The sequence below is a fragment of the Bidens hawaiensis genome, unplaced genomic scaffold, assembly GCF_021521415.1.
Source record: "Bidens hawaiensis isolate Kalapana, Puna unplaced genomic scaffold, B.hawaiensis_p1.1 tig00022287_1, whole genome shotgun sequence".
NCBI lineage: Eukaryota > Viridiplantae > Streptophyta > Magnoliopsida > Asterales > Asteraceae > Bidens > Bidens hawaiensis.
Window position 1 is genome coordinate 140,583 of NW_027493456.1, and position 25,000 is coordinate 165,582.

The 25,000-nt window shown below is 37.2% G+C and overlaps 3 protein-coding genes across 4 annotated transcripts; all 3 read right to left on the reverse strand.

Annotated features, from left to right (window-relative positions):
- Positions 1-1,775: 1,775 nt before the first annotated feature.
- On the reverse strand, positions 1,776-4,019 carry LOC143565106 (pentatricopeptide repeat-containing protein At2g20540-like). Its single transcript, XM_077052183.1, has one exon. It carries the CDS (start codon positions 3,469-3,471, stop codon positions 1,789-1,791), a length of 1,683 nt encoding a protein of 560 aa, XP_076908298.1. The 5' UTR covers positions 3,472-4,019; the 3' UTR covers positions 1,776-1,788.
- Positions 4,020-4,363: 344 nt separating this feature from the next.
- LOC143565107 (succinate dehydrogenase subunit 7B, mitochondrial-like) lies at positions 4,364-8,684 on the reverse strand. Its single transcript, XM_077052184.1, has 4 exons — positions 8,638-8,684; positions 8,476-8,535; positions 5,046-5,148; positions 4,364-4,529 (listed from the first exon to the last, which is right to left on the reverse strand). The coding sequence occupies exons 1-4, from the start codon at positions 8,677-8,679 to the stop codon at positions 4,459-4,461; spliced, it is 276 nt and encodes a 91-aa protein (XP_076908299.1). The 5' UTR covers positions 8,680-8,684; the 3' UTR covers positions 4,364-4,458.
- Positions 8,685-19,639: 10,955 nt separating this feature from the next.
- Positions 19,640-23,820, reverse strand: LOC143565135 (calmodulin-binding protein 60 A-like). 2 transcript variants are annotated; one of them, XM_077052202.1, is made up of 7 exons: positions 23,650-23,820; positions 22,428-22,506; positions 21,618-21,670; positions 21,034-21,524; positions 20,788-20,948; positions 20,452-20,658; positions 19,640-20,379 (listed from the first exon to the last, which is right to left on the reverse strand). In XM_077052202.1, exons 1-7 carry the CDS (start codon positions 23,727-23,729, stop codon positions 19,816-19,818), a joined length of 1,635 nt encoding a protein of 544 aa, XP_076908317.1. In that variant the 5' UTR covers positions 23,730-23,820; the 3' UTR covers positions 19,640-19,815. The 2 variants fall into 2 exon arrangements, with proteins under 2 accessions (XP_076908317.1, XP_076908318.1); XM_077052203.1 differs by lacking the exons at positions 22,428-22,506; positions 23,650-23,820 and having other exon boundaries at positions 21,613-21,670.
- Between the last annotated feature and the right edge of the window lie 1,180 nt (positions 23,821-25,000).

Below are 25,000 nucleotides of genomic sequence, written 5' to 3' on the forward strand. Positions count from 1 at the left end.
AAATGTTTTAACATGTTTTTTTTGCGTTATTCCTTTTTTGTTTCACATAGGAAATCTTTTTATTTTTTTTTATGTTGATGTTGGGTAGCGATGTGGATTTTATTTTTTATTTTTGAAATTTAAAATAATTAACGTTTAAATTTTTTTTAAATATAACTACATATATTGCATTTTTCGACCCCCACATCTTATTCTCAATTTCTTTCTTGACGCACACAAAAATCGATGAGACTTGATTTTTTGAAGATTTAGTGACCCAATTTGAAAAAAAATATATATATGAGTGACATAATTGAAACACTTTTGAAAGTTGGTTACTATTATATAAAATATTCCCTTTAAATAATTAATAATCTAAAGTTTAGGGGCGTGAGAGAATGGTGGGTTCTTGGAATATTTGATGAAGAAGCGGATGTAATAATCACACTCCAACGTTGTAATCATAATCATAATCATAATCATAAATATTCTATATATATTTCAACTCATCATTATTCATTGCCCCCACATATATTAATCTCTTTTTCTAGGCAATGCTAGATTTTACTTTAATTTCTTTACATAATTAATTAGAGATAAAGATGTTTGTGTACATCCGAAACTAATGTGCCATCTAAATTGAGAAAAGAGAAAGTGAAATTTGTTCGGAAATTAGGTGAGAAATGAAATATGTAAGATAATAAAAAGTGAATAAGACCGGATGTTGCGGTGTGACGGCCCAAGCCATCTCATCAACTTAACACCGTCAACCTTCAGCCAAACCATTACACCTGGGCGCCAAAGACAACAAAGCTCCTATGGGTACTAACTACCCAAGCCATCTCATCAACTTAACACCGTCAACCTTCAGCCAAACCATTACACCTGGGCGCCAAAGACAACAAAGCTCCTATGGGTACTAACTACTAAGGCAGTAATGTAACGGGCTTGAGAGGATGATTGGGTTGGGCCCCTATGTCTACGTGACAAAACGTTTTTCACTTTTTAGTTAAACCACTACACTTAGTCAAAAAGAGCGGATGTCCTATGTGAGCCGTCCACTTATAGATAACATGTTACATCTTAAAAAAAGATTTATACACTAAAGATTCGATTCATGCACATTATTACAAATATACCTGAAGTTTTTTACTCCCTCAAATCCTATAGGGATGTGATCTCCATACATCACACCTATTGTGACTATACAGGTCTACACGGCTCGTATAAGCTATACGGGTCGTATAGGACACACATGACTAGCAAATGTACAGAGAAGACACACAAAACAACTTTTTCAGGTACTATACGACCCGTATAGCTCTATACGAGTCGTATAGGTCTTCAACAACTCAGATCCTATACGACTCGTATAGCCTACGAGCCGTATAGACGAAAAGATAGTGTGTAAAGATCCATAGTGTTGTATGAAGATCCTACGCTACCCTATATTGTAAGGGTATACCGGTCAAAGTTTTTAAATAGTGATGTATAAGTTTAAAAGTATGATTATTATTATTTCTTTTAAATGCAAAACAGCCTTAAAGAGAGGGGGGCTTTGGGGAAGAAAGTAATCAAGTGGTGTTTTCTTTATGGAGGAAGATAATAATGAAAATTGTGCTACACCATTTGCATGCTTCTAAACATGTTCAAATATCCATAAAAACAAAACATGTTGAAAGACCCACTAAAAAAATAATAAAAAATAAATATAAACTATGTGACATAATCAATTGTAATCTTGTAATTAATAGTTTTTTTTAACAAATTTTAGTTAATATCTTACACAAAAAAAAAATAATAAGATAATCAGTTGTAAAACATAAGTTCAGACTTCCCGTCTAATATTAGTCTTTTCAATACATCATTTAACGTCTCAATCTGTGGATGCACTTGATCATCGACTCGAAACTCATGAACATCACCATTCACTTCAATCCAACTACATCCAATGCTTGCTTTTGATCTTAATTTATTCTCTTTTTGGCTCATTACATTTTTCACTTCATTAACTCTTTCCCATTTGCTTAAAGAAGCATATAAGTTCGAAAGAAGCACTTCATTTCCACTTATTCGACAACAATATCCTCGCTCGACATATGCAACAATTTTATCTGCAAGACTCGCATCCTTATAAATCCTACACGCACTAACCAACGCTCTCCATATAACTATATCGGGATCTAAAGGCATTTTTAATGCAATAACTAAAGCCGGTCTCAAATAGCTAGCACGAGCGAGTAGATCAATAAAACAACCATAGTGTTCGACTTTAGGTCCAATGTTCCAAACCCGATACATATTATTAAAAATCAAGGAACCCTCTTCGACTAGACCCGAGTGGTTGCAACCTTTTAACACACCAAGAACTGTTATATCATTAGGAGTGATGTTTTGAGATATCATTTCATGGAACGCTTGAAGAGCGTTGCTACCCTGACCATGATCCGAGAACCCTGAGATCATGCTCGTGTAGTTGCAAACATCCGGTTGAGAAATACTGTCAAAAACTTGATATGCATCGTTTATGATCCCGCATTTTGAGTACATATCAATAAAAGCAGTCGAGACGTTAGACTTTTCGGTGAAACCATTCTTGATAATATATGCATGAATCGACCTTCCTAGATCTAAAGCCTCGAGGCTAGCACACGCGGATAATGCACAAACAAGAACCGCTTCATTCGGCTTTAAAGAACCGCACGACTCCCTTACCATATGATTAAAGTATGTAAGCGCGTCAGTGTACCTACCGTGATCAAGAAATCCCGAAATAATAACAACCCATGATACCATATTGCGTACCGGCATCGTGGAAAAGATTTCCGAGGCTTTTCCCATTTCCCCTTGCTTGGCGTACCCGCCTAACAGACTCGTCCACGAAAAAACGTCTCGTTCAGGCATTTCATCGAACACCTTGCGCGCATTGTCTACCATGCTAAAAACAGCATAAAAATTTATCAAAGCATTGCTTAAATATAAATCACTTAAATACCCATTTTTAATCACAATTCCATGGATAATCATGCCATGTAACTCTGTGTTTTGGTGTGTGCATGATGTGATCAAGAAAGTGAACGTGTATTTGTCCGGGACAACCGAATGATCATATAATTCATATTGTAAGGCGTTTAATAAGCGAAAAAGATTTATCGGGTCGGGAGAGTTTTGATGTTTGGAATATGATCTGATCATAATATTCCAAAGCAAAATGGATGGGGGGTAATTAGGGTAATGATCAAATAATGTTCTTGCATAGGTGAGGTTATTATTTGATAAATAGCAGTGGATTAATGAGTCAGTTAATATGGTATGTGATGAGACTAGTGAATGTGTGATGACTTGGGCATGTACTTGTTTGATTTGTGACAATGGTGGTCTTTGATTTAGTAGTTTATTGAGTGTTTTTGGTGATGAACAGAAGGTATGATAAGTTGTGAAGTTGAATAAGTGGTTAAAGGTTTTAACTTTAAGCCTCAAAGTTGTGTTCATTTTGTGGGAAGTGAGATTTTTTGGAGTGTGTGAGGTTTTGATTGTATGTTTAGTAAGAATAGTCTTGAATGATATCGGTCCGGGTGGTCGGGTTTCATTGAGGCATTTTGTCGAACACCTTCTGGTCACAGTAATATTTAAATCAAGCCATGACAAGAGTTGTCTAGAATGATGTCAGAGAGCATCTACAACGAGCCTCAATGCATGAGGTCCGTGGTGATGTGGCGGACCGGGAAGCAAGGAGTCGAGTGTTGTGGTACCAATGTTCGGGTGAAGTTTGTTACCGCAGACGATTGTGCAGACAATAATGGGTCCTCTCTCTCACATACACACATTATATATATAGTTTTAATAATATTTTTAGCGGGTTCGTGGAGATTTAGTGTTGCGGAGGAAAGTGGAAGTTTTTGCGAGAAGTTTGAAATCTGACATGACACCGGTGTGACGGTTTGTAGAGGTCCAGCGTTGCTGCTAGCACCCCGTTATCAAGTAACCATTGATTCTCCTTCAGACTCCAAATGATCTAGGATTAATTTTTAGTATTTTCTTTATAATTAGTAATTATGTTATCAATTTTATCAACAAAGTTGTATTCAAATAAAGTATTGTTGTAGATTTATATTATAGAACACGTACGCCGACTTCTTACATTATAGAACGTGTATGCCGACTTCTTGTTACTTTCATCGCGTTTAAATTTGTTTTAAACCAATTTGATATTGTTTGGTCCATGGAACTTGAAGCTGCATTTTACAAGAATGTAGAATTCTAAACAAAGATACCAATATACCATAAGGAAAAAAACATGCAAAAGCTTTCAGTAATCAGGCATTCAAGCCATGCTGATGATTCCAAACCATTCATTTTTATGCATTTAAACAAATATTGTACTTGAACAATTAACAATACTGCCTACTCATAGATTATTGACAATCTTTAGGTTGCATAAACGGAACAGTAATTACCAACAACCATTTTATGGGGCTACTACTTGGATTTGAAAGCTTTACGTGCTTCTTCTCGTGTGACAGCCCTGACGTAGATCTCATAGCAACATCCTGGAACAAATTTCATAGTATTCAGCATAATTAAATACAAAAGAAAGTAAATATATGGCTAAATAATAAACAAATGTAGCCATATGTAGATACAATTCTTATTCTGATGCATCTTTAACAGGTCAAAGTCAAACAAATAATATTTTAAAAAATAGCTTTAAGAGTAAACTGGCCGAAAGACACCCAAAGAGTTATTTGCAAAAAATAAAAAAATTAAAAATAAAAAAACATTTTGGCAGTATTACGGGTCAACCCAACTCGTTAAGACATGTAAAAGAACAATCCCTTTTGATCCAATCCTAAGCAAGTGGGTAGGTATTACAGAATTTTAGTCTTTTAGAGCATCACTAGTTGTGAGGCTAAATTACATAATCCTCTAGCAAAATGGCAGATGTATGCATTTCAAGCTGGATGTATAGTATTTCAAATAGTTATGTATCGTGTAACTGTAACGCCCTTACTTGCATCACTACACCTAGAAATATAAAACATTGTTTTCAATTAGGATTGACATACCAGCTACCACAGCAATAGTGAGGTAATCACCGATTCTTCTGATGCTTGAGGCACTTTTCCTATATGATTTGAAGCGCTCTAGTGCTGGATCCTTAGCCAAAAGCTGCAGCGTAATGAGGTTATTTTAAAGAGATATTGGAGAGCTGGAGCACAAAAGTAAGAGAACCGAATCTCGGTAAATGTCACTCCATTCAGAAAAAAATGCTTGACTTTTGCATGTCAAACAGGTACCTTTTCAGTTCCATGAACTAACACGAATCTTTTTTGGTTGCAGATTAAAAACAACAATTATCACACAAGCTTTAAGAACATGCTGCTATAAACTGAACATGAGTATGGCAACAGTTGTGCAGATTTAAATGCAAAACAAGCATGCACAGTAAGAAAGATTAGCAAATATAATCTCCATGAATCACTTTAAAGTTTAAATAATTAGAAGATACAATAAGTTAGTGAGTGCAAGGATTCCTAAGTGGACATGGAATCATTAATCTCTTGTAAATTTCAAGCAAAGTTGAGAAGGTTACAAAACTTGTTACAAAGAATATAGCCATAGGGAAGAAGTAAACAGATGAGATCTAAAATAATAAACTGTGGACTGCAACATATATTTTCACATGTTTTTAGACATGTAGATTACATGCGAGTTTCCAAGAAGTTACGGTTAAATATATAGAAACATAAATCTTCTTAACCACACAGTGTTGATCAAAAACTGATTGGGGTGGTTTATTTATCAGTATGGAACAATAAAAGAATATACTCCTTGAAAACGGGGTTTGGTAGCTATAATGGCCGAACACAAAACATCAATTCTATTAAACAAACAAATCTTGATTGCCAATGTTGAAAATACACACTAAATCTTGCTAAATAACCTTGAATGCTTCCTCCATAGACGCTAAACTATAAAACTAAGAACTTGGAAATTAGAAGACTTGTGATTGCCAAGAGAAATGGCAACGAACCCTTAAAATCACAATTCACAGTTGCCGGTATCGATTTTAGCAAAATCAGGCAAGAACTTGGAAATTAGAAGACTTGTGTTTTTAGACATGTAGACTAATTTTACTTGCAATATGCCAGCTTTCCATGGCATAATACCCTCCAAACTTCTATTAGTTTACGTGTTGAACTACAACTTGTTGATGAATAAACTAGATCAGAAAGTTCTGTTTATTACACTTTGGCCATCAAAGCTAGCTTTTTACCAGACATTCTGCTAAAACTATGGTTATTTGATGTTTATTATACTTAGGTGCACCATGTGTGATAAGTTCTTGTTAAAAAAAAACATAACATTCTTAAGCAAAATCGGTTATACTTCTGCAAACAAGTGTCAAAGTGTCAAATATTATGCCCAAAAGAGCCAAAACTGATTGTTTAGACACTTCTCTCTGAATTAGAAGACAGACTTGCAGAGCAGTAAATAGACGAATAAAAACAAACGAGAAATCATAAACTGAATTAGGGCTCCAATTCCATGGCATAAGAAGTTAATATTCAAAAAAGAAAACCACATTAAATCAGATACTCAGCATCAATATCCAGATCTTAATTTAACGTGAGTAAGAGAATGTTGGGATTGAGGATAAACATCGGATTTTGTATATTAATCCATACTAATCTAGGTTTAATAAAGGTTGGAAAGGGGGGGGGGGGGTAGTGAAAACAAAAACACAACAATAGCCACCATCGCACGATCTCTTGCACACCTATCCCAAAGTACTCCTGGATCCTCGCCTGACCCGATGATCTAAGTTGATCACCTGCGTGATGTTGGGGACCATGATGTTGTGGATTATTGACCTGGTGTTGTGGATTATTGTCCTATCGTTGGGAATTATGGAATTATTGCCCTGATGTTGTGGATCATTACCCTCTTGGGTACCACCCAAGAAATCCTTCATAATTCCGACTATTGTAGATATGTTGTTCAAGATATTTTGTATAGATTGAAGGTAACTAGCCATTATTGAGATCGCCTACATAATATCTTACAAAATATCTTGAACATAATATCGACCGTAGTTATCATTTTGAAGGATTTCTTGGGTGGTACCCGAGAGGGTAATTATCCAAAACATCAGGGCAATAATCCACAACATCGGGGCAAGAATCCACAACATCACAGTCCCCAAGTGATCAACTTAGATCAACGCTGCAGGCTGAGGGGATCCTGAATTACTTCGGGTAAGATGCGCAAGAGATTATGCAATGGTGTCTATAGTTGTGGTTTTTTTTTTCACCGGCTTGGTAAGCTTCTCCGTCCACATGGCAGCGAAACCCACCACCTCCATATCCGGGCCCCCTCCGACCTCTATCAAACCTAGATAGGTACGGACTAGTATATGAGATACAATGTTTGCACATATCCTCTATCCCAACATTCCCTTAAGTCAGATATTAATGTTTCTTAACCATGCTATGTAGATAAAGACTGATTTGGGTGGTTTATACAACATTATGAAACAATAAAAAAAAAATCTTTACTCCTTGAAATCGATGTTTGGTAGCTATAATGGGCAAACATAAAACATCGATTTTATTAAACAAACAAATCTTGATTGCCAATCTTCAAAACACACACATTAAAGTATTATTAAACCAAGCTAAATAACCATGAAAGTTTCTTAAAAACTTTGAAATTAGAATTGTGATTACCTTGAGAAATCGCAGAAAGTAGCAAAAACAAACAAGAAACAAAAGTAACGTGATGCTATACAGGGAGGGACTGGCGATTTTACTCATAATACGCAGCTAAGCTTAGCTTTCCATGGTATAAGGACTCATTCATTATAATTTATACCCTCTAAACTTATATTAATTCATTTTCTAAACTAACTACTACTACTTGTTATCCCCACTTGTGTCACTTTTGGTGGATTATGGCAATGAAGGATTTGAGCTAGGCCTTGCGAAGTTGTCACTTGTCAGTTCGAATCCTTAGCCCACCCGGGTTTTTGTAACCCCCCCCCCCCGGTGTGTTACGCCGGAGAGTTATGCTCTTGTGGTGGCAAAAAGCTGTCAAGTGGCGGCCGGCGGTATGGTTTCCCGAGGGAATGCCTAAGCCAAACTTTGATGCCAGCGTGGGCCCGGTTAAGACAACATAGTCTGGCCAGAGCGGGGCAATGGGGTTCTCCAAATTGGAGACTGCGGTGGCCTAACACAAAAGAAAGTCGTCGTTCCAAAAAAAAACTGCTACTTGTTATGAATTGACTAACTAACTAACTAACTAACTAACTAACTCAACAAGTTGTATTTATTAATAATTAGACTAGAAATCATGAACCGAATTAGGGCTCGAACACGTAAAATTAGAATCCTGAACTTAACCTAACCGACCACACATACACATTACACATGTAAATGATGAGCAGATTGAATTATTGAAATAATAATAATAATAATAATAATAATAAGTACTTACAGCTTGCTCTCGGAGTCCAGGCTGTACATGAATCTGACGTCTAGGTTGCAATGTTAGACCCTGAATCAAAATCAAAAGCAAAAGCTAAAGCAATTATTATTCAATTGAAAACACACACTCGTCAATCGATAACAAATGCATACAACAAACATAGATCGATACCTGCTGATGAGGAGCACTGCGTTTGATCAAGGAATAAGCCATCTGCTTGGTAGGTAACTTATTATTATTATTTTTATGTTGTAAATTAATAATGTATCTCTCTATATATATCTTAAATCTTAAATCTTAAATCTTAAAATACTAATAAACAAAAATAACAATGCATAGGTGTTCTAACCACATTCATTTCTAGATTAAATTTCATACTAATATTCTAATCTCTATTCTTCTTAATCCATGCTATCCATGGGTCATTAGTAAAAATGGTTTGACCCATGAGTTACATCTCAAGATATAATGCATGCATTAATAACTATTTACAATAGTATAAAGCCTAAAACATAATTTTGCTCAATGCATACATTACTTTTTATTAAAGATAACACATGTTTTAACAATAAGGACTTATGAATTCAGTTTGAATTATGCGAGACATTTCACTTCATATATATAAATTTTTGATTATGCTATTTAATTTAAATTTCCAATTATTGCGATTATTAATTTTGTATCTTTAATTTAAAATTATAAACGTAGTCACTCTAAAAAAACTTTTAAGCATTGAAACAATAATCAGTTATACCTAAAGAAATTTGGAGTCCTGTAATTTAGATTTTTTTCTAAAAAGTTATAAAACCGAATTCTTTGATTTTTGGAAACTGTAAAATTTCGTTTTTTTATTTCATAAACATTTATTACATAATCAATTTCAACAAAACAAATCTTATGTTACTCTACTAATAAAACAAAGTGTTGACGCTTAGGTGTCAAGCCTACATTCACTCATAGCCTAATTTTTCATCATAATTCTTAATATCTTATCTCATTCATCTTAACTATCCATTAGTCAAAACCATTTTATCAATTGGGTTATAGAATCGTTAGATGGATTTTATTTAACTATTTAAAGGTGTATAAATGCCACGTTTATAATCACCATTCAAGAAGAATTGATGCTAAACATAATCAATTATTAGGTTGGTTGTGGTTTTTCAACATTGCATAAAGTATATATTTAGATGTGCATATATGTAATCTGATGACATTATACTGTACATTAATTATCATCTTTTAAACATTGTTACACGAAAAATTACATTAAGTTCATGTTATCCATCATGTGTAGTACACATAGTGAAACATGAAGAAGATGCATTTTATAAGTCGTGAAACGTGAAAAATTTATAATTCATAAATTGTTTATTTTGTCTAATACATTAATTTACATGGTAAATGAGACCTTAAAATGATGTTTACAAATTTGAAAATACTTCTTTGTATACAAATTTTGTGCCACATGTTGCGTTTAATGTGAAGACACCTTTTGGACATGCAATCCTATTACCAAATTGTGTTTGTCGCATTTCGGACTACAACTGTATCACATGTTTCGTTCTGATCTGACATAAGATAATCATCGAATACATATGGATCATTTTTAAAAAATGGTGACTTTTGTTCATTTCAAAACAACTTTAATAAAAACTAATATAGCCTCAAAGGCCTGTGTAGGCACTTGCATTTATAGCAACTCGGTTTATCATCATCACTGAATCTTTTAGATTTATTATATGGTATGTTAAGCTACACGCAATTTCAATCATGAAAAGTATTTTAAGAATCACAATTAATATATCCTACATAATTTTTTAATTTATTTTTACCTTTCATTTTGTTTATTTTTTTTACTATAACAGAACTTATTTATTTTTATCATTTGATAAATCCCGTGTAATACACGGGTTCAAAAGCTAGTATATATATACTTGGATGAGAGGATTATGCATGATCTGATAGACCTGAACCTCACTATAGAGGGGAGGAGACCTAAATTGACTTGGGATGAAAGGATTAGGCATGATCTCTCTGAGGACATGGTTGAGGATAAGAATCTTTGGAGAAACAGAATTAAAGTTAAGGATTTTTAAGAATAAATGAATACCTTAGGGATTATACTTAACTTATTTAGGTCACATACCATAATGGTATTTCCCTTTCATATATTATTATTATTATTACTATTACTATTACTATTATTATTATTATTATTATTATTATTAGTTTAGATATAACTGTTGAACTTTGATGCCCTTTGTTTTGCTTCATACATATTATTATTATTATTATTAGTTCTTTATATAACTGTTGAACTTCGATTTCCTTTGTTTTGCTCCATACATATGTACTTAGAGCCGAGGGTCTCTCTAGAAGCCACCTCTTTATCCCTTTGGATAGAGGTACGGTGTGCCTACATCCCACCCTCCCCAGACCAGTGGCGGATCTAGAAATTTTTTTCACAGGGGTCGGGAATGTTGAGAATCGGTTGTCTGTCGTTGAATATATATATATATGTGTGTGTGTGTGTGTTTATTCGGGTCGCGTCACATAAGAAGAAAGATAAAACAAAAAAGGTTATAAATACAAAACAATATTACGTCAATCACAAGACGCATTGAAACACAATGATTTACGTATGCGATAAAAATCAGAATAAACTCTATATAAACACAACGAGAAAGCAAAAACGTATATATATATATATATTATGTTGAGTCAAATATATAAAATAATAAGATAACAAAAAAATAATGTAAATAAAAATAAGCTAATTCAATAAAAAGAAAAGCTAAAAAAACTTATGTATAACTCAAGAATAAAAACAATACTTTAAGTTTGTTTTAAATAGTTTATGTCCTTTCATCATTAGAAATAAAGAAAAAAAAAGTAAATTAGAAAGGACAGAAGTAAAAGTATGGTGTATAGACAAAAGACAAAGTACACATCTAATAAAATATTAATTAATATCAACTTCTCCTTCTATAAATTAAATTCTTAGGTGCGCTGCAACTCCACATCGCTGGAAATATATCCGTCAGTATTTTTTCTACTCTTTTCTATCTTTTGTTCTTTTCTCAGTATTTCGCAGGGGTCGGTGTCAAAATTTTACAGGGGTCGGCTGGGATTTTTTCGTACATATAACACTAATTCTTTTTTTATCACAGGGTACGGCGTCCCCTGCGCTCAAGCCGTAGCTCCGCCCCTGCCCCAGACCCTACTTATAGCTTTGCTGTCGGTGAGACTTCACTGGGTATGATTGATTGATTGATATATGTCGAATCACGAAATGAATCTTACCTGATCCATGACGATGTTTCCACGGATTTTCGAGATGAACGAACCACGTCTTGATCTTCTTCTTCTGCGGCTGCGCCTGTGACCTGCCATGCTGGGACCTGCAATGGTTTCGGGGGTGTGGAGGCGACTGCTAAGATATCCTCAGGATTTCTTGTTCACAGACACAAAAAGGTGGTGGTGGCTCTTATTGAGCATTCCCTTTGATAAGGAGGTGGAGACCTCCTTATATAGAGTCTCATGGCCACCATCATGGTACCCTAATGGGCCTAGCCCAGTTAGGGTTACCTCCACACAACCCCCTCAGCCCAATAACATTGTATTAGTCCATGCAATGAAATAAGCCAAACATAATAGATTTAGGGTCGTAGAACCGGGTTTTAGTACCATACCCCTACAAGCCCCCCAAGTCCAGTGTTGCTCCTGGGCGCGCAAGCGTCTAGGTGGAGCGCTGGACTTTATAAGGTGTGAGGCGGTTTTTTCCCTTTTCTTTGGCCTTGTCTTTATTGTCTGAGTTTTGGGAGGTTTTTCCCATGATGGTGACAAGCTGTAAAAATAATGAAGCCTGCGCGTGAGGCGGCTTACGAGCTATAATAATAGAGCCTGCGCGAGTGGCGACTTACGAGCTAAGAATAATAATGCCTGCGCGCGAGAGGCGACTTACGAGCTAAGAATAATAAAGCCTGCGCGCGAGAGGCGTCTTATGAGCTTTGAGAATAATAATGCCTGCGCGCGAGAGGCGACTTACGAGCTAAGAATAATAAAGCCTGCGCGCGAGAGGCGTCTTACGAGCTGAGAATGATATAGCCTGCGCGTGAGGCGCCTTACGAGCTATGAGAATAGTAAAGCCTGCGCGTGAGAGGCGACTTACGAGCTAAGAATAATAAAGCCTGCGCGCGAGAGGCGTCTTACGAGCTGAGAATGATATAGCCTGCGCGTGAGGCGCCTTACGAGCTATGAGAATAGTAAAGCCCGCGCGCGAGAGGCGTCTTATGAGCTTTGAGAATAATAATTAAGCTGGCGCGCGGGGCGACTTACGAGCTGAGAATAATAAAGCCTGCGCGCGAGGGGCGTCTTACGAGCTGTAGCATAATAAAGCCTGCGCGTGAGGCGTCTTACGAGCTAAGAATAATAAAGCCTGCGCGCGAGAGGCGTCTTACGAGCTGTAGCATAATAAAGCCTGCGCGTGAGGCGTCTTACGAGCTAAGAATAATAAAGCCTGCGCGCGAGAGGAGTCTTACGAGCTAAGAATAATAAAGCCTGCGCGCGAGAGGCGTCTTACGAGCTGTAGCATAATAAAGCCTGCGCGTGAGGCGTCTTACGAGCTAAGAATAATAAAGCCTGCGCGCGAGAGGCGTCTTACGAGCTGTAGCATAATAAAGCCTGCGCGTGAGGCGTCTTACGAGCTAAAGAATAATAAAGCCTGCGCGCGAGAGGCGTCTTACGAGCTGTAGCATAATAAAGCCTGCGCGTGAGGCGTCTTACGAGCTAAGAACAATAAAGCCTGCGCGCGAGAGGCGTCTTACGAGCTGTAGCATAATAAAGCCTGCGCGTGAGGCGTCTTACGAGCTAAGAATAATAAAGCCTACGCGCGAGAGGCGTCTTACGAGCTGTAGCATAATAAAGCCTGCGCGTGAGGCGTCTTACGAGCTAAGAATAATAAAGCCTGCGCGCGAGAGGCGTCTTACGAGCTGTAGCATAATAAAGCCTGCGCGTGAGGCGTCTTACGAGCTAAGAATAATAAAGCCTGCGCGCGAGAGACGTCTTACGAGCTGTAGCATAATAAAGCCTGCGCGTGAGGCGTCTTACGAGCTAAGAATAATAAAGCCTGCGCGCGAGAGGCGTCTTACGAGCTGTAGCATAATAAAGCCTGCGCGTGAGGCGTCTTACGAGCTGTGAAAGTAATAAAGCTTGCGCGCGAGAGGCGTCTTATGAGCTCTGAGAATAATAATTGAGCTGGCGCGTGAAGCGACTTACGAGCTGTGAATATAAAAGCTTGCGCGTGAGGCGTCTTATGAGCTTTGAGAATAATAATTGAGCTGGCGCGTGAAGCGACTTACGAGCTGTAAGAATAACAACAGCTTGCGCGCGAGGCGTCTTATGAGCTGTGTGAATAATAAAAGCCTGCGCGTGAGGCGACTTACGGGCTGTAAGAATAACAACAGCTTGCGCGCGAGGCGTCTTATGAGCTGTGTGAATATAAAAGCCTGCGCGTGAGGCGACTTACGAGCTACTTTATGTCCCGCGCCACGTGCAGATGTTGCATGCGCGTGCGCGTATACTTTGGTTTTGTGTTATGTGCCACGCGCAGATGTTGCGTGCGCGTGCGTGTAGACTGTGACATGTGTGAGCATGTGATGCGTAAGCATGTGTAATAGGCGTGAGCATATGTGATGCGTGAGCATATGGTATGAGGATTCCCAACCCTTAAGTTTGGCGCGTAGCCATATGGGATATTATGAGGATTCCAAACCTTGAAGTTTGGCGCCTAGCCATATGGGATATTATGAGGATTCCCAACCTTGAAGTTTGGCGCGTAGCCATATGGGATATTAGGAGGATTCCCAACCTTGGCGCGTAGCCATATGGGATATTAGGAGGATTCCCAACCTTGGCGCGTAGTCATATGGGATATTAGGAGGATTCCCAACCTTGAAGTTTGGCGCGTAGCCATATGGGATATTAGGAGGATTCCCAACCTTGAAGTTTGGCGCGTAGCCTGATGCGCGCATGCACGGCGATAGAGTGGTGACTCGTGAGTGCGAGTGCATGGCGGAGGTCTCTTGCGCAAAACCCAGATGGTGGTTTCCGCGGCGGCACATGCACGGCTGCGGAGTGAGAATCCACGGGCGTGCGTACATGGCGGCGGAAGTCTGGTAATTTCTGGATCTGCAATTTTAGAGTCAGATCTGCAACTTTAGACCTAAAATCCAGGTCTGTAATCTAGACCTAGATCTGTAAATCAGATCTGGACAGATCTGAAGCCCGGAGCAGATTTAAAACCATCACAGATCACGGAGATCTGATCATTCGAATCAGGCCGTTTCTTCTTACCCAGATCTGGAAGCCTCTTTTTAGATCTATAGATCTTTTTGAACTTTAAGAGAACAAGCTTTAAAGCCTTTTTCTGTAAACTTCCAGACCTGTGTTTTTCTTGGGAGAGATCTGACAGCCGAGATGAAGATCGAAGGGCAGTTCGTTGCCGTCCCACGGATGGCGCCAATGTCGAATCACGAAATGAATCTTACCTGATCCATGACGATGTTTCCACGGATTTTCGAGATGAACGAACCACGTCTTGATCTTCTTCTTCTGCGGCTGCGCCTGTGACCTGCCATGCTGGGACCTGCAATGGTTTCGGGGGTGTGGAGGCGACTGCTAAGATATCCTCAGGATTTCTTGTTCACAGACACAAAAAGGTGGTGGTGGCTCTTATTGAGCATTCCCTTTGATAAGGAGGTGGAGACCTCCTTATATAGAGTCTCATGGCCACCATCATGGTACCCTAATGAGCCTAGCCCAGTTAGGGTTACCTCCACACAACCCCCTCAGCCCAATAACATTGTATTAGTCCATGCAATGAAATAAGCCAAACATAATAGATTTAGGGTCGTAGAACCGGGTTTTAGTACCATACCCCTACAATAAATATATATATATATATATATACTACCCAACACATGTTAAATTACAATTTGTGTAACATCCTACTTTCGGTTATATTAATAAAATAAAGTTCGTTTATTTTATAGCGGGTCGTTATCGGTTTAGTTGAATAGAATACGAGATGGACTTGTGTTGGGCAAATGGATATAGGTTATGGACTTGGGTTATGGAGGAATGAAGGAAAGACCATGGGGCTTAAGCTCATGATCAAAAATATATATACCCTTAATCCTCCATTTAATTCATTTACACATATCCCTTACACCATCCAAAACACACACTTAAGATTCTCTCTCTAGTTCTCTCTCTCTCTCTAAACCGATATCAAGAAGAAAACCGAGAACCGACCCGAGGTAATGATAGTATTTTATTGTTTGAGCTTAAATCCGTTAGATATAATCATGAAACGACGAGCCGACACCGTTAAACCGTTTAAGTCACGAGATCCGGGTGGATTCGGGTATAAACCGAACCTATGATGAGCTTAGGAGTCACCCTAGCTCAGATCTGGATTGAACGGAACGAAAAACGGTGAAAAACGAGCTAAAACCCGTTTTTTCCGGCGAAATCGCGTTTTTCCGGCGGCTTTCCGGCAATGACGGCGCCGAAAAGTGGTACGAGGTTAAGGGGGAATGTCAGGGAATGTTCTGACATTCCTGACCTAACCCTAGTTCGCTACAGGAATATAGCGAATTAAAGGTGATTCGCTAGCTAGTTCGTCCATGGGAACATAGCGAACTGATTACAGTTCGTGTTCAATTCGTTAAGGAAAAGGGGTGACGAATCACCCTTGATTCGTTATGACCAGTTCGTTAAAGTAGATAACGAATTAGAAGGTCCAATTCGCTACTTGGACTGGTTCGCTACATGGACTGATTCGTTAAGAGTCCAGTTCGTTAAAGGTTCCAATTCGTTACAAGAACCAGTTCGTCATGGTAAGTCAGTTCGTTAAGGATAAGTAACGAATTAGAAGTTTAACAGAATGACAGAATGGTCCCTGGACTTAGAAAAGAATGATTTAATTACAAATAAACCCTTGAACTTTTAAGTAGCATATTATTCAATGATTCAAAATGCTAATGGAAAATGTGATAAGACAGTTAATGAAAATAAAAATTTTCCAAGCTGACCTGGCAGCTTAACCCCAGCCAGGGGCTCTGCCCCTTGGACGCCGCTAGGGGCTGCCGCCCCTAGAACCCCGCTGCCAGGGGCGCTGCCCCCGAACCCCGTTCGTTGAGGGTAATGATTAAACTAGAAAGGCGATATGTGTAGTGATAGTTTACTGAAACGTATAATTATTATACAGTTAGTCGTGCACAGCTCAAGAAGGGAATAACCGTAAACGGTGAACGCAACCGCATTGAGGTGAGTTTCTAGCCCCACTTCCTTGTTATGTTTTCGGGGCTGTGTGCATACTCGATGTGATAGTTAATACACTTATCTTAAGTGGTAAGTGTATGCCTTGTATGATTTATGTATGATGATTGTTTGACGGTGCGTGAACGATCTTCGGATATTGCATGTACCGCCAGGTGGTAGTTAAGATATGATTGATAAGTATGATGAAAGATAGGATGTATGTATGAATATATGATGTATTCATAATGTATGTATGTTATGATGATGGTACGTGAACGCTCTTCGAAGATTGCACATATTGTCAAGGAAAGTATGTTTGAACAGGTACGGTACAGTTACACGAAACAAAGGGACCAGACCTTAATAATATCTGTGATGTTAGGGACCAGACCCTAATAATATCTGTGATGTTAGGGACCAGACCCTTATAATATCTGTGATGTTAGGGACCAGACCCTTATAATATCTGTGAGGTTATAGGGCCAAAGGCTCTTTAAAACGTATGATTATGTATTTAAAGGAAGTATGAAGGTAAGAATGAAAGTATATGCACTTACGTGTGTATGTAAGAAAGTTAAGAGGTTAAGTATGAAATGTAAGAAGGTATTGTATGATTATGTGATTAACTAGAACTCACTCAGCGTAGCTGACTTTTAGTATGCACGCAGGTGAGTAGGATGAGGCAGCTCGCTTGAGGAGATACGTGGCACAGAATAAGGGGTTGGCATCGGAAGACTCAAGACGTTTAAGTTTAATGTTTTGTTTATTTTGAAAGACAAGATGTTGTTTTAAGACAAGAGGTGTTTTGTTATGAAATGTTTTATGAAAGCTTTTATATTCCGCGAATGTTTTAATTAACTCTGATATTTAGAACTGCGTTAATGAGTAAATCCAACACGAAAGTAGGGTTAGTGTCTAAGATTGGATCAACTAGTTTCACTAATCACTCGAGCCAGACACGACACCTAGAAGCACTTGTTTTAGCCAATCCCCGTAAAAAATCATATCTCGTTAGAAAATCATCTCTCTTATCTACTAGTTATTAACCTTTGGTTATAATTCATATAGCAGTAACTAACATAAAGTAGGGCTACCGGTAACGGGGCCTTACAATTTGGGAATTATTATAGGCTTATAGCAGTGAATGATGGCGATTATTGTCACATGTTTTGTATTTTCACACTCCCATATTTTTTGTTAGGTGTTTTTTTTTCTATTTGAGATAGCGGATCAGAGGTTGGCAGTCCATATTCATATCAACGATATGAGAATTGTGAAAAAAAATTAGGCCGAAGGCGAAAAAAGTTTGGGCCTAAAGTTAGTGTCGGTTTGGGATCGGTCGACCATTTGGCAGTCGGCCTTGCTGCTATTGAGACAGTGGATTCACTTTTCGTCATATTGTAGGCAATACTGCAGGGCTAGACGCATGGTGAGCCATCTTTAGATTAGTTATCTTAGAGCGCGGATTATGAACAATAATTTATTTGAGATTATGGTCGACTTTTACAAAATTTGATACTCAAAAGGCACCAAAAGTGACCGGTATAAATGTTTTCACATGATTCAACTAATTCTTGTATGTATTCAGATATTTTTTAATTCATATTCATTACTTTTCCCCTTCAATTCACTGACTGTTTTCATCTAATACATTCAAAATACTTTAATTCACATGAACGCATTAGTTGAATTACAACATTTCTTTCTCTTTGTCCACCTATACCATTATACATGAAAAAATATGGAAATCCTTAAATAAATATTAGGATAAACATCCATTTAAAAAGAATATACTAAAAAAATAAAATTAAATAAATAATTCTTAACTAGAAATACATGTTGTGGCTCCATCAATATCTTTAAATCAAAACAAACCTCCTTAAACAATACATGTTATGGTTGTCACTTGTCAACATTTTAAGCACCTCCAACTTGAAATATATTAGGATTTAGGAGCATTGAAAGTATTGAAACATTTTGTAAAATAAATACATGCTCCTTAATCCTTATATCTTCTATATGAGCATTAAAACATTATGTAGGGTCTCGTCGGATCAGAGCTGCTATTCAAGATTTTCTATCTCAAATAGAGGAACTCACGGGGCATGCCACGCATGCAGACCATCCGAATTGGCTGCAAACAATAGTTTATAGGGATCCGCTGTCTAAGATTGGATCGACTAGTTTCACTAATCACTCGAGCCAGACACGACACCTAGAAGCACTTGTTTTAGCCAATCCCCGTAAAAAAATCATATCTCGTTAGAAAATCATCTCTCTTATCTACTAGTCATTAACCGTTGGTTATAATTCATATAGCAGTAACTAACATAAAGTGACGAAAACTTACAACACATATTTGAACATCAAAATATGTGTAAGGCCCATACTATTAGTTGTTTTGGTCTCTCAATGAACAAAAGACATGGGAGCAAACTATAGGAACTTTCATACGATTGTATAAGGCACATACTATCGCATAGAATATTTATCTGACACCGTACACTGGTTCACTGTGCAGTTGACAAAATTATGAACCATATACGATCATATAAGCTCATATAAGCTCCATACGACTCGTATGGAGTCAAATGGTGTTTGAATAAGTCAACGAGTGTGTAAACTTCCATGGCCTAATCATAATAAGACAATGTTACCTCTTTATAAGGAACATATATACATGACTTGTAATCAATCATAACTGACCAAAAGGCAGTTTCATTGCAAGTAATCATGCTTTTGTTGGTAAGGTCAAACTGTACATCATGATTTATTTGATCAAATGGTATATCAAGATGTAGCTGCTGATATATATGCAGCAAATGCTCAGCACAACAAGCCGTTTCAAACGGGTGCAAACTTTATTTACCGTTTAGTCACGAGTGAATTATAGTCACTCCAGCAACTCTTTACAAAACTACTAGTTTTTATGCACTCTTTAACCAAAAGGTTTCAAACATTTATACATCTAAACTGCACACAATGTCTAAATCGGGCTGCAAAAACTACACAACCCGAGTTTCACCCCGGGTTCATGCACTTCACGATGACTCTTCGTCGTATCTCTAACATAAGAGAGAACCATTTAAGAACACTATAAACAATCTTCCATCTTCTTTGAGCTTTACCAATGGCGGAATGAGGGAACAAAAACCCATCAACCGCACGCTGCAGATCCACCTGAGAAGAAGATGTACCAAAATACCGCATATCCTCATCATGATGACCCTTTAGTGACCCCGAGTCACAAATCAAGGTCTCGTTGGGTAAGCTCAATTGCGGATCATGATCAAATCCAAGCTCTTCGGTTTCCATGCTATTTAACCCGTATTCATCTAAGCTATCAACGCCCTCTGAAGGAAATATGGTAGGCATAACGCTAACATCTGGAGATAATGCACTCATTTGTGGGTAATCAAAACGGCCTTTTTTATGTGAAGTTCTTATTTTGCTGTTTTCCGGATCTAAAGGGTAAATATCTTCAGAAATAGAGCAGGTACCAGCTCTAAGAGACGCTTCATCATCATAAGCAACAATTTCTTCTTGATGTTGAAAAGCTGATATCACCAGATTATGTGCGTCAACCTGAATATGCAATAACCAAAATTAATTAACTTGTTTTTATATTGTTGATGAAATAAAACCGACAAAACTCACCTTTTCAAATTCAGAGAGACTGTCTGCGACAACGTATTTGCGATCTGAAAGAACACCGAGCACTTGGCCCACAATATTAAAAACAACACCGTCTCGGTTGAGTGATGGAGGACAATATAGATACAACTTCTTATCATCAACCGTACATCTTCTAGCATGCTCCACTACAACTTCCCACATTTTAATAGACATACCCGACCCAAGGATCTGAAATTGTTACAGTCAAAAGGGAATAAGGGTCTTTTAGTACTTAATTTCAGCTCGGTCTATATGTTTGGTACAACTCTGTTAATGAAATAATGATCCAAATCTAATTTGAATAAAGCAACATCTTACATTTCGAAGCTTTGCGGGGTCCAAGTAGGAAAAGGCCAAGAAATCTTTGACCGTCTTGATCTTTTCCTTATTCAACCGCTTATGAAACGCTCCATCTTTCCCAATTTTTTCAAGTCTCCAAACCTCATCAGACAGATATGGCGGGTGATGCTTTTTGTACACTAGAAACCAAATGATTCAATAATCAATATCGACCCGTTTACTTGTGTATAAATAAGAAATCATAAAAAATAAACACATACTCACATTCACCACGATGATCCCTCACGACAAACGATTCTGATTTTGCTTCTCTCACCCTGTCTCCGTCACATTTATCTAAAACCTGTGCTCCTAACCTGAACTTGCGACTTCGTGTCCAGCTGGAATTATCAGTAAAAGAAAGATCACCAACAAGACCAACACCTTCTTTCAGATTCAAAAGTGCATTCCCGGTAAGAAGATTCATTTTCCCTTGTCTTTGTTTAACAATATTATTAGTGAATTCTTCAGGTGTCCAGTTATTATCTTCATTGTTATCAAAGTCTCCTTCAAGAACCACAATTTCCACTGCTGCTGATGATTCATTTCCATATGAAACTGTTTTCCCAGTGCAAGCATCAATAATAGCTACTTTTAATGTATTACAGTCTTCTCCTTCAATACGAGTACCAGTGAAAACCGGGAGAGATAGACGGCTTAGAAACTGTAATTGCATATTTCTTGGTACAGAAGAGTCCTCCTTGTAACTATAATCCCTATGTATAGAATATACAGTGTCCTTATTCCTTAACCATGGTTATCATTTATGTATCTAAAATTGTCCCAAAATGATAATTCATACACCTTACCAGTTCATGTTAGCCATATGTTTTTCCATTGCTGATTCAACTTCCTCTTTCACCTACATACATAATATCGTCAGTGTCATATTTCATAAAACGTTTAGGGTAACACATTAAAGGTAAAAAAATATAAAATAAAAAGGGAATTCAATAGCAACCATCAAATTGGTCATTTTGCTACACTATATAAGAAAACATGTGATTTAATGTACTTTCTCTCTCTTCATAACTACACCTATATTAGTAAACAAACGGTAAGGCAAGTTTGCTGACTAATATGGATTTCTACACATAAAAAGTATCATATCTACATCTTGTCAAGATTGTATCTGTATGTCAAAATCATAAATTTATAGTTGTAGAGGTCCAAATGCAGATGAACTGAATTTAATAAAAGTCAACATTCTAAATTAGTATTGCATGAGCTTACGAAAGAAAATCTACAAATATAGCTGCTGCTTTTACAGTATAATATAGTACTATTTAGAGAGCATTCATTATAACTTTTAAGGGTGCAAACCAGGTTGAAAGGCATTCAATACTGATAACAAAGCATGCACAAAACTGAATATTAACTTCTAGTTTAAACCACTTGACCAATTTATCTTCTTTCTGCTTTCATTCCATTCTCTAACTTTAACCAATCACACAGTTACTTATCTCATTGTACATATATTCATCTTAATTTAAAATTCCGCCCGTGTATTCATTTAAAAAGGCAACCATTAATCTAATGCCCTAGACCATGTAACTACCAATCACCATCCACACAAACAGAATATATATAATATAAGAGGAAACAAAGCTTTCACATACAACTTTGCGAACCAAGGTCTCCAAAATCGGCTCCACATACTTGTTGAATTTTCTGAAATTCATCACCTCAAGCACCACACTGTATATCATAAACAAAAAGGTAAGAACATTTAACAGTAACACAATGCATTTAAACAAGCTGCTTTGTTACTTCAATATCCTTCCCAAAATTTAAGTCTTAACATAATGCGTTATGCGTCAACCGATTGAAAAAAATGAATTATACAAAATTTGTTTTAACACCTATCAGGCTATCACACTAACTTTATACAAATTAACACAAACAGCACTGACAAAAACTCCTTATTCTGCTATTCAAAATTACTAGCACGATATGAATTGAATAACAAGCATAAGTACTAGTAACTTCCTACTTCTGCTCAATATCAAGTTATCAACTTGGGGCTTTAGATGAAATAAAAAGGCTTTAGCAATTTAACCAAATTACTTTCAAAAAGAAGGACGCATACGACTGCATCCGGCATAAAAAAACAAAAGGGTAAGAACAGTAACACAACGCAACTTAACATTAACAAGCAACTTTACTCCTCTAATATCCTTCCAAATTTTCATTCAGCATAATCCGTCTAACATGTTGAAAAAATTGAATAATATAAAATTAGTTCATCACACCTAGGGCATTTGATGAACAAAAAAGGCTTCTAACCAACTCTACTACGGCCACCGACATCAAAAACCAAAAAGCAGGAACCGTAACACAAAGCAACTTAATAACATTTAACAAGTAACTCTGTTACTCCGATATCCTTCCTAAATTCCGATCAACATAATCCATATATATAACAAACTGAAAAACTAAATGATACATAATTAGTTCATCACACACTAACGTCATATGCTAACATACAAATTAACACGCAACAATGATTAAATCAAGCTAGGGCATTAGATGAACAATAAAGGCTTAAACAATTTAACCGAATTAAACGCTTACGACTACAATGCAACTTAACATTTAACAAGCAACTCTGTTACTCCAATATCCTTCCAAAATTTTAATCAACATAATAATCTGAATTATAATAATACAAAACTAGTTCATCACACACTATATATCGCTATAAACAAATTAACACTCAACACTGATTAATAATAATTACTCCTAATTTTCTGAATCAAAACAATAATAATAATTAACACTCAACACTGATTTATAATATTACTCCTAATTAAATGAATAAAAAACGGTCGACGTACTTACTTTCTGAACGACGGACGTTTACGACTACGACCGGCATCGGAAGACGACGACGACGGTTGCTCCGGCGGAGACGACGACATAATTACGGCGGTTTTGACCGTACAACTAAATCGATACCACAACTGCTGCTGCTGCTGTTGTTAGTGATCAGCACCATAAACAAATAATAATGATAATGGATTAAATGATAGTGACGTAAGGTAGGATGAGATTTGACCTATCGGTGGGTGGTGGAACTGTGTGCCGAAGTACGACGCCACAAGTTTAGTGTGATTCCGAACGTATCTGCAATTAGAAGAACACGAGAGGTGAGGATGTGGACGAAAACTAAGATAGGGCCCATCAAAACCGCGTATTGTTTGTGTGGGGTCTACTGGTTAGTAGAGTTTTGGTCTTTGAAAACACTAGTTTTTTAGTTTACTTTCCTCTTAAACAAAGTACTATTAAATTAAGAGATTTTATTTATTTAATCGGGATAGGTTGTTTTAACTGGGCTTACGTTGGTTTTAGAGTTTGGTTTGGACGTTTATTCGGGAATACATACAGTCGGCTGAGACTTGATGGTTGTTATGCCGCCACAAGAGAAGAACTATCTGGCGTAACACACGCTAGGACGAAAATCCGGCGGGCTCGAGAATCGAACTGACAACTTTGTAAAAAGTCTAGCTCAAATATTTCATTACCAATATACATCTAAAGTGACATGAGTAGGTATCGAACTTGGATTTTCACTGAAGAAACCAATGTTTCCTATCACTATGCCACAAGTGTAGGGCTGTTCACGAACCGAACCGAACCGAACGTGGTCATGCTCATACTTGGTTTGGTTTGAAAGCGAGCCGAACCGAGCGGATTGAATTTAAAGAAACGAGCGATATCTTTATGCTTGAACTTGGTTTGGTTTTGAAACCGAGCGGCTTGGTTCGGTTTGGTTTTGCTTGATTTCGTACAATGTTTCCAATTTTAAATTTCTAAAACTTCAAAATATCATTAATTCAAGACTTTCAACTCTAAATTGTCTGAACTTTTACCATTAAAATGTATAAAACTCATAGTTAATAACAAAACATATATAAAACGAGAAGCTATGGTTTAAATTTGAACTTTGAATTTAACACAAAAGAGAGAAATTTTAAAAACTTTAAAAAATAGTATACTTTTATATATATATACATAAAGTATTATATATAAAACTAGTAAATAAAAAATAATTCGAGCAAAACGAACCGAACCAAACCGAGCGAGGCTTTGCTCGTGCTTGGATTGCTTTTAAACCGAACCGAGCCGAATGGCTCACTTCCAAACCGAGCCGAAATCGAACGAGCATTTTTTGAGCAAAATTCGAGCGAAC